Consider the following 16,582-nt stretch of genomic DNA (forward strand, 5'->3'; position numbering starts at 1 on the left):
AATTCATCATTTTAAATTACATACATTACTGTGTTGCTGATCATACTTTACTTTATTAATTAATAATAATAGTTAACTATGCACGTAGTATATATTTACATAATGATAATAAAAATATGTGGTTCCTTTGGTATTTGTTTTTTTTATTGATTGTTTATTAATCTCCATTAATGTATTATAATTATATAAGATTATAATTATTAATATATATTATAGTAAACCGATTTCAATTTATAATTAATCTGATAAACAATAAAGGTTATTATTATTGTAATTATAATAAATACCGCATCAAAGAATAATAATAATAAAATATAATTTCTAAAGAATTATTTTACAAGTAACGACATCTATACTGTAAAATTTCTAATAAATATAAATACCAGTAGCAGCCGACTGCTAACCACAACCACTGGTGGAATTAAACACTTTAGGATTCGGAGCCATTCGCAGAGTATTGAAGCATCGGGCGGGGTTTTGTTCGCGCGGTGCGATTGCGTCATAAGAGAAATCCACTCGTTTCATGATTTTTTTCGTTCCAAGTTCTATTCACTGTATTCACCGTTGTGTTGTATTGTTGACAAAAATATGTACATGAACCATTTATGTGTATGCATTTAAACCGCCATTTTGACTAGGTGTAAAAATATATTATTATTATATTACAACAAATGTGAGTACAAATCTAGATTTTTTTTTTTTTTTTTTTTTTACAATTATGATAATAATAACGATAATATTAACTATTATTATTATTATTATTATTATTATTATCATTATTATGATTACTCATTTCAATGATATAAAAAAGTTTCAAGCTGTAGTAGTAAATAATTTTAAAATTTTGAATTTTTGAATGAATATAGTATAACAATTGATTATTTCTAGAATTTGATAAAATTTTCTATAACAGAAAGGTGTTTATTGATTTAATGGAAGAAATAAAAATACATATATATATATATATATATATATATATATATATATATATATATATATATATATATATATATATATATATATTCGTATATTCATTGTCAGTGGTTGTATTTATTTTTTTTATTTTTATGTATTGTAAGTGTATATTTGTGATGATGATTCGATTTTGAGTGGTGTAGGCGGGGAAGGGAATTAGGGGGAATGGGAGTAGCGTCGTGCAGTAGCAATAACCAGCGTTGTGCAGCTAAGCCACGGTGCCGCGATCTCTATCCGGCGAACCTGTTCGTGGTGTTTATTATATTTATTATTAAGTTTTTAGGCTATCAGTACAGTTATTAATACGCTAAATTTTTTATATATTATTATAATTATATTAAATTCTTTTTCGTTAATTTTTTTTTTTTTCAATTTCACTGTTAAGTGATTTTATTTATTTATTATATCATCTGCAATTTTACTACTTTCTTGCCATATTGGATTTTACCAATAGGATATACTAATAATAGTAATAATAATATTTTTATTATTATTGTATTACAAAGAAAAAATTAAAGATACGAAAAAAAAAAGTTCGAGTGTGTGTGTGTATTTTCAAATTAAAGGTAAGTCGTGATGACAGCCGTGGCATAATATGTTTAAAGAGCTTGCCGTTCGCTGATGACTATTTAAAATTATCTTATTTTTAATAATTATTTTTTTATGAAATTATAAATGGTTTTATTTAATTGAATAATTGAATAATTGAATGATTAAATTTTTTATTTTTCTGTAAAAAAACGAACGTTTGTTTGTTGAATACACTAATCATTGTTTAGATATATAAAAATCTGACGCTCCCAGTTCTCTTTCTCAGTTGTCAGAGATAAAGAGTGGGGGATACACTATTACAACTATTATATACCTGTAGAGTGTACGTGTGTCCTAAATTTTTTAGAATAAATTTTTAAACAAAAAACACAAATTCTTGTTTATTTCGGATATTTATTCACGGAACACATAGGTTACAATAATCTTTTTTTTTTCCAATAAAACGATTAAATTAAATCAATGTTTACGCTATCAATTTGGATTTATTAAAATACGAGGTGTTATTATTAATTTTTTTTTTTTTAAGTTGATATTTATTATAAAAAAAAAATTATGACTCAGTAAATGACTTGAATTTGTATTTGTCGTATATTTACAATTAGATAGATATTTATTGTAAGAATTACAAGCTACTACCATGATTCAGATTTCGTAATTAAAAAATATACATTTTATTACCGATAATTTAAAAATTTTATCATTATTTCATAATTTATTATTTCATTACTGTATAAACAAAATACTTCGGTAGTATTATTCCAAGTGTTACAATACAAGTGTTTTGCTTAAACGTACATGCATTTTTTGTAATGCCAGTAAACTTTTAAAATAGTGTATCGAGTAATTATACGAGTATGTTTGTAGGTATTGTAGTTATTAAAAAATTAAAACATTTTAGTGGGTGTATATATAAAGATGGGGAAAAAAAAAAAAAAAAAAATAAATAAATAAATAAAAAAAAAAAAAAACAGTATAATCTAAAGGATAATGATATAAGTAGAGTTGACCTCGTTGGGTTAGATGACAAACAATCCGAATAATTGCTTGATGACCTCAATTAAGATCACTTATGAGTTGTGAGGGATTTAAAGCCCAGTGTAATAAATTTACACTCCACCTTACTATTATTTTCTCTTGTAATTTACTTTCATCATTAAGATTTATTATGATTATTATTATAATAAAAATGAAATTTATTTTTTTACTGTCTGTAGTTAGATCAAACTTTGACAATTCTCTTGTTGTTTTACGTACCTACAATTAAATAATACAGTCGTTTTAGTAGCACAGATGCGCGGTTGAGAGATACCTACTAAATATGTACACAACTTTCCAACAACTTTCCTGTAAAGGAATAAAATATATTTTTAGATATCCACAATATATAATAATAATAATAATAATAATAATAATAATAATAATAATAATATTATTATTATTATTATTATTATTATTATTTTGTTATTAAATGCTCAGGGGGGTTATCCCCGGAGTCCGATTCTCCGAGGGCCCAGCCTGAGCTCCGTCCGTTACTGCTGGACCACTCCGCACAACAAGGCGGTTAGTGATCACAGCAGGCCAAAGTCATTTCCCTTAAGAGACGGAGAGAACCAAGTAAAACAGCCTTCTGCATCCTAACTGCCAAGAACTCAGCTTTTGATGAGCAAGCTGGAACTTTGGCAAGTGAGGATACAAAAGACTGCTTCATCCCTCCTAGGACGCCAACAATCAGGACGACAAGCTTGACACGGTAACCTGGGTAAAGTTTACCAATTTCAAACAGGAGATCCTGATATATTTGTCTTTTGTGCTCTTCTTTGGCTGAGATGTTGTATTCAGCCGGGGCCGAGAACTCAATGACATAAATGTCATGAGTGGCCTTGTCGAAGAGCACAATATCAGGTTTGTTGTGATCTATCCGCCGGGTTGTTGCAAATGGCATGTTCCAATAAATTTTGCAACTGTCATTCTCAACAACCTGGGGAATATCTCCTGGCAAATAAGGCAGCACTGGTGTCACGTCAATACCGTAGCAATGACGAAGATAGTAGTACAGTACTCTCAGGGCAGCATTGTGACGCTGGATATATGCACCTCTCGCCAGCACTGGACATGCCGACAAAAGGTGCATAAGCGTCTCCGGATGTTGTCTACACCTCCTACAGGACGTGTCCGGAAGCTGCACCTGGAGCACCTTGCTACGGTACTCAAGAGTGTTAATGACACCATCTTGGCAGGCAAATATGAACCCTTCAGTCTCGGACATCAGGCCCGCTGACTTTAAGAAGGAAAACGTCAGCTGGATGGACAAGCCATGATCACGCACGTGTTTAAAGAACACGCTGTGCATGGACTTGTCCATCAGTTCGCCAAGGAGTAGTTTTTCCTCGGCGTTCCTGATGACGCTTTTAAATTCCTCCTTTCGGAGTTCCATAAGAGCGTTTATTTCTCCAAGACCAAGGGTTCTTGCCGCATATATTGCTGCCTTATACAAGAATGACCCCTTATGCGCATTTTCATGTTTATGTACAATTTGCATAAGAAAGTCATCCTCGTCTGCAGTGAAATTGACAACTTCGTGAGTTAAACCCAGGACCAAACGGTCGTGAAGCCGCTCAAACTCTGCAAACCTCTCCCACCGATGGACCGGGAGAGGTATAATCTGGCGACTGATGAATTGGGGTGCATGCTCCGATTCATATTAATGATCTTACGGGTTTTGATGTCGAGATCTCGTAAATCCTTTCGGGTCCATTTCAGGACACCGAAAGAGTATAGTAAGACTGGGACAGCGAGCATGTTAGTAGCTGAGACTTTGTTTTTGCCGGAAAGTTCGGAGGACCAAATTTTCCGGAGTCTCCTAACATACTCGCTCTGGAGAGTTGTTCGGACTTCAGAGACCGCATGCATGCGGTGCTCTTCCATTCCTAGATATCTATACAACTCCCCGGCGTCTAATTGGCTTAAGACGCTCCCATCCACTAATTCGACATCATCACCAGTATCAGAGCACTTACCCCTCGCCAGATTATTATTATTATTATTATTATTATTATTATTATTATTATTGATATTATAAATTTGAAGATGCTCAATAATACTTATCAGAATCAATAAACTCGTACCCAATGTACGGTGGCACCAAAATTATTATTTTTTTACTTTTTCATACATTATAGATGATAATAATAATAATAATAATAATAATAATAATAATAATAATAATAATATTTTATATGCAACTAAATAACACGTTTAAAGAGCAAACATTATTTATATTTTATATTACGTAAAGTTTTAGGTTGTCACGAATATGGCGAAAAAAATTATATTAAATGTTTAAATATTTTCAATATTTTCAAAAAATTGAAAATGTAAAAATGACAGTAGATATTTTTTTCTGTTTTATTGTTATTATATGTTACAATGGTATATAATAGTAGTTGTGTATGGTTCTTTAGATCAATGTTACCCACGCGATCGTCTCGGAGACAAATGAACCCTATACTATACTAGCCATACAATAAAACATACAACTGAATGAACCACGTTTTTTGGTCGTATATATGTAGATATCTCTATATCTATATACATAAAGAACTGACTACTTAGCCTTATGTATTTATCATTATTATTATTTTCACCACTCGACAAGTTAACAACAATTACTCCGAAACGAGACATTATTTCTCTGTCTGATTAAAATTATTTTAAACTTCTGTTCTCTTAATTTGATTAAATTAATTATTATTTATAGTCCTTGAAGATGAGATTACAGATTATTTAATTAACGACTATTTTCACGACTAATGCCTAATTTAAATCAAAATAATATCTAATAATATGTATATTTTATCGTGAATAGGGCTACTACACTTGTTGTATTTGATTTGACTTGTATCGTTAATGATTGGAATGCTAGCGTCAAGGACAATTCAATTTACTTTACGCTCACTATAAATTATTTTATTTTTATATACTGTGTGTGTGCGTGCATGTATTATTCACCATAAATAAACTTCTACTCCATGATTACGTAATAACATATAATAAAAAAAATTAACGTTGATTTAAATATTGCAAATAGAATGAAATAAGGTCCACTATCTGACTCATATTTGTAATATGAAACAATGAATGATGTTATAACTTATAACATTACTCTGTTATGTATTTAATTTTATCAAACTCTCTGAGTAATACATTATAAATAAAATTTTTATTTTTAAATTGTATATATTATTTATTGAAAATATACTAGTCGAATTTAAAATAAGTATACGTGATAAGAATTTTCAATTTATTAGTATTAAAAAAAAAAAAAAAAAAAAAAACTATTAGATTAATCAATTAATAAATTTTTAAGGGGCTTATTGATTATATATGTTGTTAATTAAAAATAAAAACCAATAAAAATGACTTATTTTAGATTAAAAATGCCGGAGGAACAAAAATCAACGAGTACCACTGCTGGTAATGTAATAACGGCAGCTGAAAATGGAACAGGAGTTACTCATTCACCGAATAAAAGTCCAATGATAAGAGGTAAAATGGCACTTGCTAAAATTACACTCCTTGATGGTACTACTAAAGATTTTTCTATAGAGGTAATATTTATTAATTTATTTAGCATATAGTTGTAAATAAATAATAAAATTTGATATTTAAATTACAGAGAAAAGCAAAAGGACACGAGCTTCTTGATAAAATATGTGCAAGTATTAATTTAATTGAAAAGGATTATTTTGGTCTTATCTATGAAGACAAATATGATCCAAGAAATTGGCTTGATTTAGAAAGAAGAATTACTAAATTCATAAAAAGTATGTATTAAAATTATTAATTATATAAACAATAATTTTTATTTTTATTTTTATTATTAAATTTATAGGTGAACCTTGGAAATTCAATTTTGAGGTAAAATTTTATCCACCAGACCCTGCTCAATTGCAGGAAGATATTACTCGGTACCAATTGTGTCTTCAAATTAGAAATGATATAATAACAGGACGATTAGCTTGTTCATTTGTCACTCACGCTTTATTAGGGTCTTATTTAGTACAATCAGAAGTGGGCGATTATGATCCTCAAGAGCATGGCAGAGATTATTTAAAAGATTTTAAATTTGCACCTAATCAAACATCTGAACTTGTTGAAAAAGTAATGGACCTCCACAAAACGCACAAGTAAGATTATTATTTATAATAAATAAAATTTCATTATTATTTATGTTTATTATAATTATAATAATAATAATTATTATTATTTTTATTATTATTATTATTATTATTATTATTATTATTATTATTATTATTATTATTATTATTATTATTATTATTATTATTATTATTATACAATAGGGGTCAAACGCCTGCTGAAGCAGAATTACATTATTTAGAGAATGCAAAAAAATTAGCAATGTATGGTGTTGATCTACATCCAGCAAAAGATTCAGAAGGAGTAGATATAATGCTGGGTGTTTGTTCTTCGGGACTTTTAGTTCACCGTGATAGACTGAGAATTAATCGATTTGCATGGCCTAAAATATTAAAAATTTCATATAAAAGGCATAATTTTTATATTAAAATTCGGCCAGGAGAATTTGAACAATATGAATCAACGATTGGTTTTAAGTTAGCAAATCATCGAGCTGCCAAAAAATTATGGAAAGTTTGCGTGGAACATCATACTTTCTTTAGGTAAATACAATTTTATTTTTCAATATAATAAATAAATTTATAAATTATAATAATATTAATTATAGACTCATGAGTCCTGAGCCGGTGAAGAAGATTGGTTTATTACCACACTTGGGATCACGATTTCGTTATTCTGGACGTACACATTATGAAACTAAAAAAATTCCTATTGAAAGACAACCTCCACAATTTGAAAGATCACTGAGCGGTCGTCGTTTAACGTCTCGCAGTATGGACGGTATACTTGTTAATTATTCTTATTTTTTGTTTTTTTTTTGTTTTTAAACTTTTTAAATTTTTATTTATATTAATTTTTGTTTTTATCATTAAAAATATTTTATATTATTCATCTATTTAGCTTTAGGTGGGTCACAAACTGTTGAAACTTATGGCTCAGAACCAAGTAAACGTCACACAATGAGTTATGAACCTGAAATGATTCCAGATATGGAACACATCGATCAAAGGCCTAGTCCAATAAAAAAACAAAAAGATAAGGTAATGTTTTTTTTTTTTTTTTTTTTTTTTTTTTTAATTATTAATTTTATCATTATAATGATTATAATACGATCTAACGTTCAATACGGTCTACGCTTTCAAGAATTTTATTTAATCCGTATGTATCAATTATTTTATAACTCACGAATAATTCAAAACTTTATTAAAATATTTTATTTATTTATCATAAATAAATAATAAGGTAAAAAATAATTACATAGCATATTTAGTATTAAGAGTCACCTCGTAGATAATCATTTCATGTACTTGCGAAGGCTAAATACTTGGTGATAATTGATAAATAATTTATTAGAAAGCACGTACTCAGAATGCGATGATGATAATAATAATAATAATAACAATTATTATTGTTATTAATATTGTCATTTTAATTTAAAATTAAAGTTGATTGTATTTTAAAATTTAATATGGATACGTTTAATTGACACATATATACTAATGCAACGGATAGCTTACTCGAAAAACAAGTATTGGAACAACATCAGCTAGCAGTGCCAGTAGCCTGGAAGGAGAATATGACGCGGAACGCGCCGAAAAGGTATAATTCATTATTCATTTCCCTTCATTAATTAAAAAATTAATTTTCTACCCTATCAATCAATTAATTACTTATTTCTATATACAATATCGCACTTTACTACTCTAAATCATTGTTTTCAATTACAAAGGTTGATTTTTGGTACTATTACTTCATACACTTTTATCGAATGCATGGTATATGTATTTACATGTTATATTGTAATTTTTACCTTTTATAAATTCTATTACGTGTAAAGGGGGATGTTTAAAGAAAGAAACAAAAAAAAAAAAAAAATAATAATAATAATAATAATGTAATGTAATGTAATGTAATGTAAAAAATTTAGTAAAAAATGTACGGGAGCGCAGACCGTAATTATTATAATATTATTTTGGCATGTTAGATTGATCATGTATTATATTTGTTATGAAAAAATTTATTTTTAATTAACGGCAGTAAGAGTATAGACAATGTATAATGTGTCGCATTATTTGTAAGCTTTTTTTATTTTTTTCTTTTATTAAAAGAATATTAGATAAAATTTTTTTTTCTCTCCTACACTCACATCAGTGTGTACATCATAAATAAAATAAAATTATAATTTAAAAACTTATTTAAGCTTACAAGCAAAGCTTCAGACTATATTTTGCGTGCATGAAACGCTTTTGTGATTTTTAAAATTTAATTGTAGAAACCGGTCGGAGGTATTGCGGTATTACCGTCTGCCGGTGGTGAGCTTACCAATAAGAAGAAAAAGGATAAACAGAATGAAAATGAAAAAGAAAATTACAATGATCTTAATAAATCAGAATTGATAAATGACAGCACGTCTACCGATAATAAAAAATTAAAGGAGAAGAAAAGTCCAGAAAAGCGTGACAAAAAAGAGAAAATAAAGGTTTGTTATATACATTTATTCAAATAAAATAATAATTTATGTATTTTAATCAGTATATTATCGTATAATTCAAGTTTAAAGTTTGATATTTGTTACTTTATTATTATTATTATTATTATTATTATTATTATTATTATTATTATTATTAATAAATTTGTAAAAATTTAAAATTCCAATTGTTAAAAGTATAATAATATTAGTAATAATAATAATAATAATAATAATAATAATAATAATAATAATAAGTAGTTAATGGTATGTAGCATGTAAAGCATGTATTTATTTTTTGTTTATTATAAAAGATTCCTGTCGGTGGATTTCTCTTTGGTAAACGAGATAAAGATTCAAATAAAACACAAAAACAAACTAAAAATAATAAACAAGTTGATGAATGGTCTACTGGTGATGCTGATTCAAATATTTCTGTATCATCTCGACAACCACAATCTATTGAACCAATAAAAGAAGTAACATCTGGAAAAAAATCACCAGCTTATACTAAGACTTATGATTATGAAGAAACGCCATCGTCACCAAGTAAAAAAAAATCATATGTACCTCATGGTTTTTCATATGAAGATAGAGCAGCTTCACCAGAAAGTAATAATCAACAATTACTTACTGGAGAAAGTAAAAAAGCTACTGGATTAGCGTTTAATTATGCTCCGGGTGAGGATAAAAAAGTTGTTGAGTCAGCGGCTGAAAAACGTAAAACCAAAGATATTTCACCGAATAAAATAACATCAACATCACCACCATCACCACCACCACCACCACCACCACCACCTCAACAACGACAACAACAACAACAACAACAACAACAACATCAACCGGCTACAGGTTTGAAAACTCCAGGAATTAATTATGTTGAATCTGCAGGATTGAAAGAACAACAACAAAAACAAGAATTAACAAGTTCAAATGACAAAACTGGATCAGCAGCACTTATTGCTAAAGAACAATCTGGTAATTTAACATCATCCGTAAACCCCGATGTAACTATATCCAAAAATATTGTAGATTCACAAAAAGAAAATCTAATATTACCATTACCGGAAGGAACTACTTTTATTGGAGGTATGATTTACGTAAAAGATAAACTTTATGATCAAAATTCATTGGGTCCTGAATTTAATAAAATATTACAAGGTAAATTATATGGAAAAGATGATAAATTGATAAAAAAAAGTGATTTTGGTCCACACGGTTCATACATTGTTAACGGTATTATTACTAGTAAAGATGGAAAACCGTTGAATCAAAAAATTCCTAGTGCAGATAGTAGTAATAATAATAATAATAATAATTATTATTATTATATAAATAATGGAATTATTTATTGTAAAAGTGGTTTAAATAATGGTGAACCACAACCACTTAATAATTATTATTTAGGCCCGAAAAATTCTTTAATTAAAGAAGGTAAAGTTATTGGTAAAAATGGTAAAACAATAACAATAGATAATGGTGCATCAATAAAAGATGGTTTAATATTTAGTGATGATGGTAAACCACTGACTTGTGGTTCTTACGGAACAGATGGTAATTATATTGTTGGTGGAATAATATGTTCACCTAATGGAAAAGTTATTAATCAAATAGCTATTCTTCCGGATTCAACTTATATATCTGATGGTTTAATTTATGGTCGTGATGGTAAACTTTTATCCAGTGGAGATCTTGGACGTGAAGGTAATTACATTACTGAGGGTAAAGTTTACGCTAAAGATGGTAAACCTGTTAAAAATGAAATATTTAGTTCTGATGGTTCTATTATTAAAGATGGAATTGTTTATGCTAAAGATGGAAAATTATTAAATCAAGCATCTTTACTACCAAGTGGTGCTTATTTAAAAGACGGTAAAGTTATTTCTAAAGATGGTAAATCAATAAAATATTCATTTTACAAAACGGATGGTAGTTTTGTTAAGGATGGAATTATTTATGGTAAAGATGGTAAACCTTTAAATCAAATTCCATATTTGATTGACGGTCATTTTATTAAACAAGGTTTAATTTATTATAAAAATGGATTACTTTTAAATCAAAATCTTTTTAAACCTGATGATACGATAATTTGTGAAGGAATTATTTATGGAACCGATGGTAAATTATTAAATAACGGTTATTTAGGATCTCCTAATAATATTAATAATGATAGTTTTATTATTAAAAATGGTAATATTGTTGATAAATATGGTAATTTAATAAAACAAGAATCATTTCAAGGATCTAATGGAAATCAAATAATAAAAAAAGGAATTATATTGGGAAAAAATAATAAACCATTAAATCAAGATTCATTAATACCAGAAGGTGCATTCATAAAACAAGGTAAAATTTATAATCGTGATGGTAAATTAATAAAATTATCATTCTTTAAACCAGACGGTAGTTTCATTAAAGATGGATTAATATATGGTAAAGATGGTAAATTATTAAATTTAAGTTCATCAATACCGGATGATTGTTTTATTTCAAATGGAGTTATTTTTGATGATATGGGAATTCCACTTGATAAAAATCCATTTGGATCAGATGGTTCATATGTAGTTTCTGGTTTAATTTATGATAAATATGGTAATATTGTTAAAAATGGTATATTTGGTTCACGTGGATATAAAATTAATAATGGTATTATTATTGATAAAAATGGTAAACCATTAACAAAAACTAACAATGGTGATGATGATGATGATGATGATGATGATGATAATAATAATACACCGATAATAATTGATGGTAAAATAGTTGATAACGATGATAATCCTAAAAATCAAGGATCATTATTACCAGACGGGTGTTATATTAAACAAGGAATTGTATATAATAAAAATGATGATCCACTTAAAAATGGTGTATTTAAAACTGATGGTACCTATATATTAGATGGATTATTACATAATTTTGGTGGTGGATTATTTAATGCTGGTAGTAAATTACCTGATGAATATTACGTTAAAGAAGGTAGACTTTATGGTAAAGATTCAAAACCATTAAATCACAGTTCATTTGGATATGACGGTTGTTTTATAGAAAATGGTTTTATTTATGATAAAGATATGAAACCATTGAGTCGTGGTACTTTTGGTAACGAGGGTAGTTATATTCAAAATGGTTCAATATTTGAATCTAATGGTAAACCATTAAATAAAAAACAAACAACAACTACTATTAAAATAAATTATGTACGATATGGTTTAGTATACGGTGATGACAATAAACCTATTTTATCACAATCATTTGATGATAATGGTAATACTATTAAAAATGGTAAAATTTATGATAATAATGGTAAACCATTAAATAAAAATTCATATGTTATTAATAATCAACAGTTAACAATTAAAGATGGATTAATTTATGATATTATAAATAATAAACCATTTAATTATGGAGGATTACCAGTTGAAAATTGTTTTATTAAAAATGGACGAGTTTATAATAAAAATGGAGAACCGTTAACTCAAGAATCATTTGGCCCTGAGGGATTAAAAGTTAAAGAGGGTGTTATTATTGACAAAACTGGTAGACCTGTTAAACACACTCAATTTGATTTTGATGGTAATTTTGTAAAAGATGGACTTATTTATAATAATAATAATGGAAAATTACTTGAAAAAACTTATACTTATATAACAATAACGATGATAAATAATGGTTTAATTTGTGATGCCAGTGGAAAACCAATAACAGAAAGTCCATTTGGTAATGACGGTAGTTATATTAATAATGGTAAAATTTATCAATCAAATGGTAAACTTTATATTAAAGATGTATTTGAAGAAAACAATGGATTTATTAAAGATGGAATTATTTATGATAAATCTGGTCAACCGATGGATTATAATTATCAATCAAAAACTAAAAATCTATCTCCTCATCAAACTACTACTACTACTACTACTACTACTACTACTACAACAACTCCTTCGAAAATAAAAAAAATTCCCGTACCAATTAATACACCTACTATTGTTAAAACTACAACTAAACAATCTGTAATAAAAGATCAAGAAGGATTAACTCAAAATATTGAAGAAAAAATTGAAGATCTTACTCCCGGAGGTACAGGACAAATAACAGTAAATACACAAGTTAATAAGGTACGATTATTATTATTATTATCATCATAATTACTTAGAGTTTTAGATACAATTAATTTAGTATTTTGCGTATTTATGCATAAATGTAGGCTGAAACTCAGGATGATGGTAGAGCTCCATATATGACAGCAACAGCTGTCACTACTCGTACTGCTACTATGCATGAAGATCTTGAAAAAATCAAAAACCAGTCAGGTTTGTTTGTTTGTTTGTTTGTTTGTTTGTTTTTTTTTTTTTTTTTTAATTATTATTATTATTATTATTATTTACAAATATATTTTGTTGTCGTATTTTTATTTATATTATTTTTTTTTTTTTTTTTATTTATTTTTTATTTTTAAAATGTCAGGTTGAAGAGAAAACAGTAGCACACACCACAGCGACTAGCGCTACTAGGCAAGAACAACGAGTTGTTACTCAAGAAGTTAGAACTACAAGTCATGTGCTTTCCGGAGAACAGGTAAACTTTTTTCCTTTTAATTTTATTTTTAAATTATTAATTATTAATTATTTTTTATTTAGTAAATATTAGTCAATAATAAAGAATAAATATGATAATGTCACTAAAAATATCATTACTTTAATTTAGGTGTTTAAAAAAAAAAAAAAAAAAATCATTTAGCACTGCTTTGTTTCATTTTATTTAATAAATCATACTTGAATATAATTTACTAATTGAATTAAAAAAATCAATTGTGATTATAATAATTCATCATATTTTTATAAGCATTATTATTATTATTATACTAAATTTTATAATAATAATTAATATTTAATGGCTTGGCTAACAAACACACAACATACACATACATTGCATGGTGTAGCTCTTCTCACGACGATTGAGTACGTCCAGTTCAAGCAGCGGTGATTCGGGCACACCTATTGACATTGATGATGACCAACGTGCTTTCTACAATCAGTATTACCAGGTAATATTAATAAACAAATCATCAGCTTTATTAATCTAATCATTTACATATATTTATTCATAAAGGTAATAATAAATATTAATATGACTTTTATATTTGTGTACTGTATGCTTGAAATTTTGATTTTGATTTTTTTTTTTTTTTTTTTTTTTTTTCCCTCATATCAATGTAAAATTAGACTGGTGTTGATAGTTGTTACTTGATATAAAAAAAAAAAAAAATCTATGTTTATTTTTGACAGGATTATTTAAAGTGCAATAGAAAATAAATTGACGAATATTACTTGTACGTAAAAATAATAAATGATAATTATTTATATCAACAGGGAGATTCAGCAGGAATAGTGGCAACAGAAACGCATGTATTTTCGGGTGAACCAGATAGCAATGTTATTGCAACTAGTACTGTACCATTGATTGCAACTGAAACAAGAAAAGTGGCATTAGAAAATGAAGACGGCAGTTACAGTGCTACAGGTGAAATAGTTAGTTCTCAAACTATTTCTAGTAAAACTCGAACCGTCGAAACAATTACGGTTTGTATTTATTATTTACTATTTAATTAAATTTTTATTATATTATATTTTTTATCTTATTCATTTACAGTATAAAACCGAACGAGATGGAGTAGTTGAAACTCGAGTAGAACAAAAAATAACTATACAATCTGATGGTGATCCAATTGACCATGACAGAGCACTCGCTGAAGCTATACAAGAAGCAACAGCAATGAATCCTGATATGACAGTTGAGAAAATTGAAATTCAACAACAAACAACTCAATAGTAATAATAATAATAATAATAATAATAATAATAATAATAATAATAATAATAATAATAATATAAAAATTATTAATACTACTAATGTTAGTATAATCATATTATATAAAAAAGAAAGAAAGAAAATAACAGGTCTTTTCAATTAATTAATTCAAAATTTTATAATACTAATTGAATTAAACTTTGTATTTTATATCATTATAATTATTAAGTGTATGATTAAATCTCACGCTTATTTATACAGCGCTTAAATACAATTAAACAGTACAGGGTGAGTTTTTAAAAAGTTATAAAATTCATTTAAAAATACTTTCAGACTTTGCTATTCGTGTTATGATAATACGATAAACGCTTAAAACGTAATTATATTATATAAATTAGTCATAGTATTGATAATAATAATAATAATAATAATAATAATAATTATTATTATTATTATTATTATTATTATTATTATTATTATTATTATTATTATTATTATTATCTTGATTAATCTTATCATTTTTTTAAAGAACAAATAAAAAAAAAAAAAAAAAAATGCCGTACAATTTATAAATCAAAATTTATTGAAGAACAAATACAAAAATAAATAACTCTGACTTGAATTACAGTAGATCTGAATCATTTATTATTTCGAAACGACTTGAAAAAATGAATTTTATGATGATGATAATAATAATTAATGCTAACTTAACTTTAATAAGTATAATAAATATATTATTACCATATGGCCAACGTATTTTAACAATGTTACAATTTAACAAAGTACGTTTCAATAACAAAAAGTGATGATAAAATGTAACATGTTACTACTATATTTGTATAGTATGATTTATGATATTGATTACTTTTATTTTAAATATATAAATAGAAATATATTAAAATATATATTAAAAATAATGATGATAATAATACAATAAGTATTATATATAAAAATGTAAATGCCGACACATAATATCTTACATTGAAACAGAACCACATCTGTTTGCTTAAAAATCATGCTGGTTCAAGTACTGAATATTTTCAACAATGATAGTAATAATAATTATAATAATAACAACAACAACAACAACAACAACAATAATAGTTGGTATTATTATTATTATTATTATTATTATTATTATTATTATTATTATTATTATTATTATTTTCTTCATCAATTATGTAACCAAGAGCTGTAAGATGCATTTGGTCAGCAGCGTATATGTCTAAATCTAGCGTAGCTTGTATAATCATAAAAATTTATGTTTAAAGTGTATCAACTTTTTACTTAAATTCTACTCTAAACTTCCTCTCCTTTACTATAAATTGAAAATAAATAAGAAATTTTATCCTTGATATGCAATGATAATTTTATACTCAGTAATGGTGGAATTAAATAAAATAAATGGATTAAGTCTTACCATATCTGCGTTCTTCGATTTGGGGAGAAAAAAAAATAATCTTATATCTAAATATACTTTTATAATTTATTAAAATAACAATAAAGTAATGAATTAGTTTTGTACTTTTACATGTTATTAGACAATTGAATTAAGTAAACTGTAAAATTATTGTATCTTCTATTAGATTTTTTATATCCCACATTTATTGAGTATATTTA

The 16,582-nt window shown here is 26.7% G+C and overlaps 1 protein-coding gene across 1 annotated transcript; it reads left to right on the top strand.

Moving 5' to 3' along the window:
* Nucleotides 1–276: 276 nt before the first annotated feature.
* Nucleotides 277–16,237, top strand: LOC141529975 (uncharacterized). Its single transcript, XM_074246785.1, is given in 17 exon segments — nt 277–673; nt 5,957–6,134; nt 6,203–6,350; nt 6,419–6,713; nt 6,888–7,226; nt 7,292–7,464; nt 7,585–7,724; nt 8,197–8,283; nt 8,957–9,163; nt 9,466–10,129; nt 10,184–13,269; nt 13,359–13,441; nt 13,443–13,464; nt 13,619–13,729; nt 14,094–14,198; nt 14,524–14,733; nt 14,804–16,237. Coding segments are annotated over 16 exon segments (6,021 nt in total). The 5' UTR covers nt 277–673; nt 5,957–5,963; the 3' UTR covers nt 14,984–16,237.
* Nucleotides 16,238–16,582: the final 345 nt, after the last annotated feature.

This window comes from Cotesia typhae, unplaced genomic scaffold, assembly GCF_013202065.1.
Source record: "Cotesia typhae breed Kobodo isofemale line unplaced genomic scaffold, CoteBio_Ctyphae contig_48, whole genome shotgun sequence".
In the NCBI taxonomy this organism is placed as follows: Eukaryota; Metazoa; Arthropoda; class Insecta; order Hymenoptera; family Braconidae; genus Cotesia; species Cotesia typhae.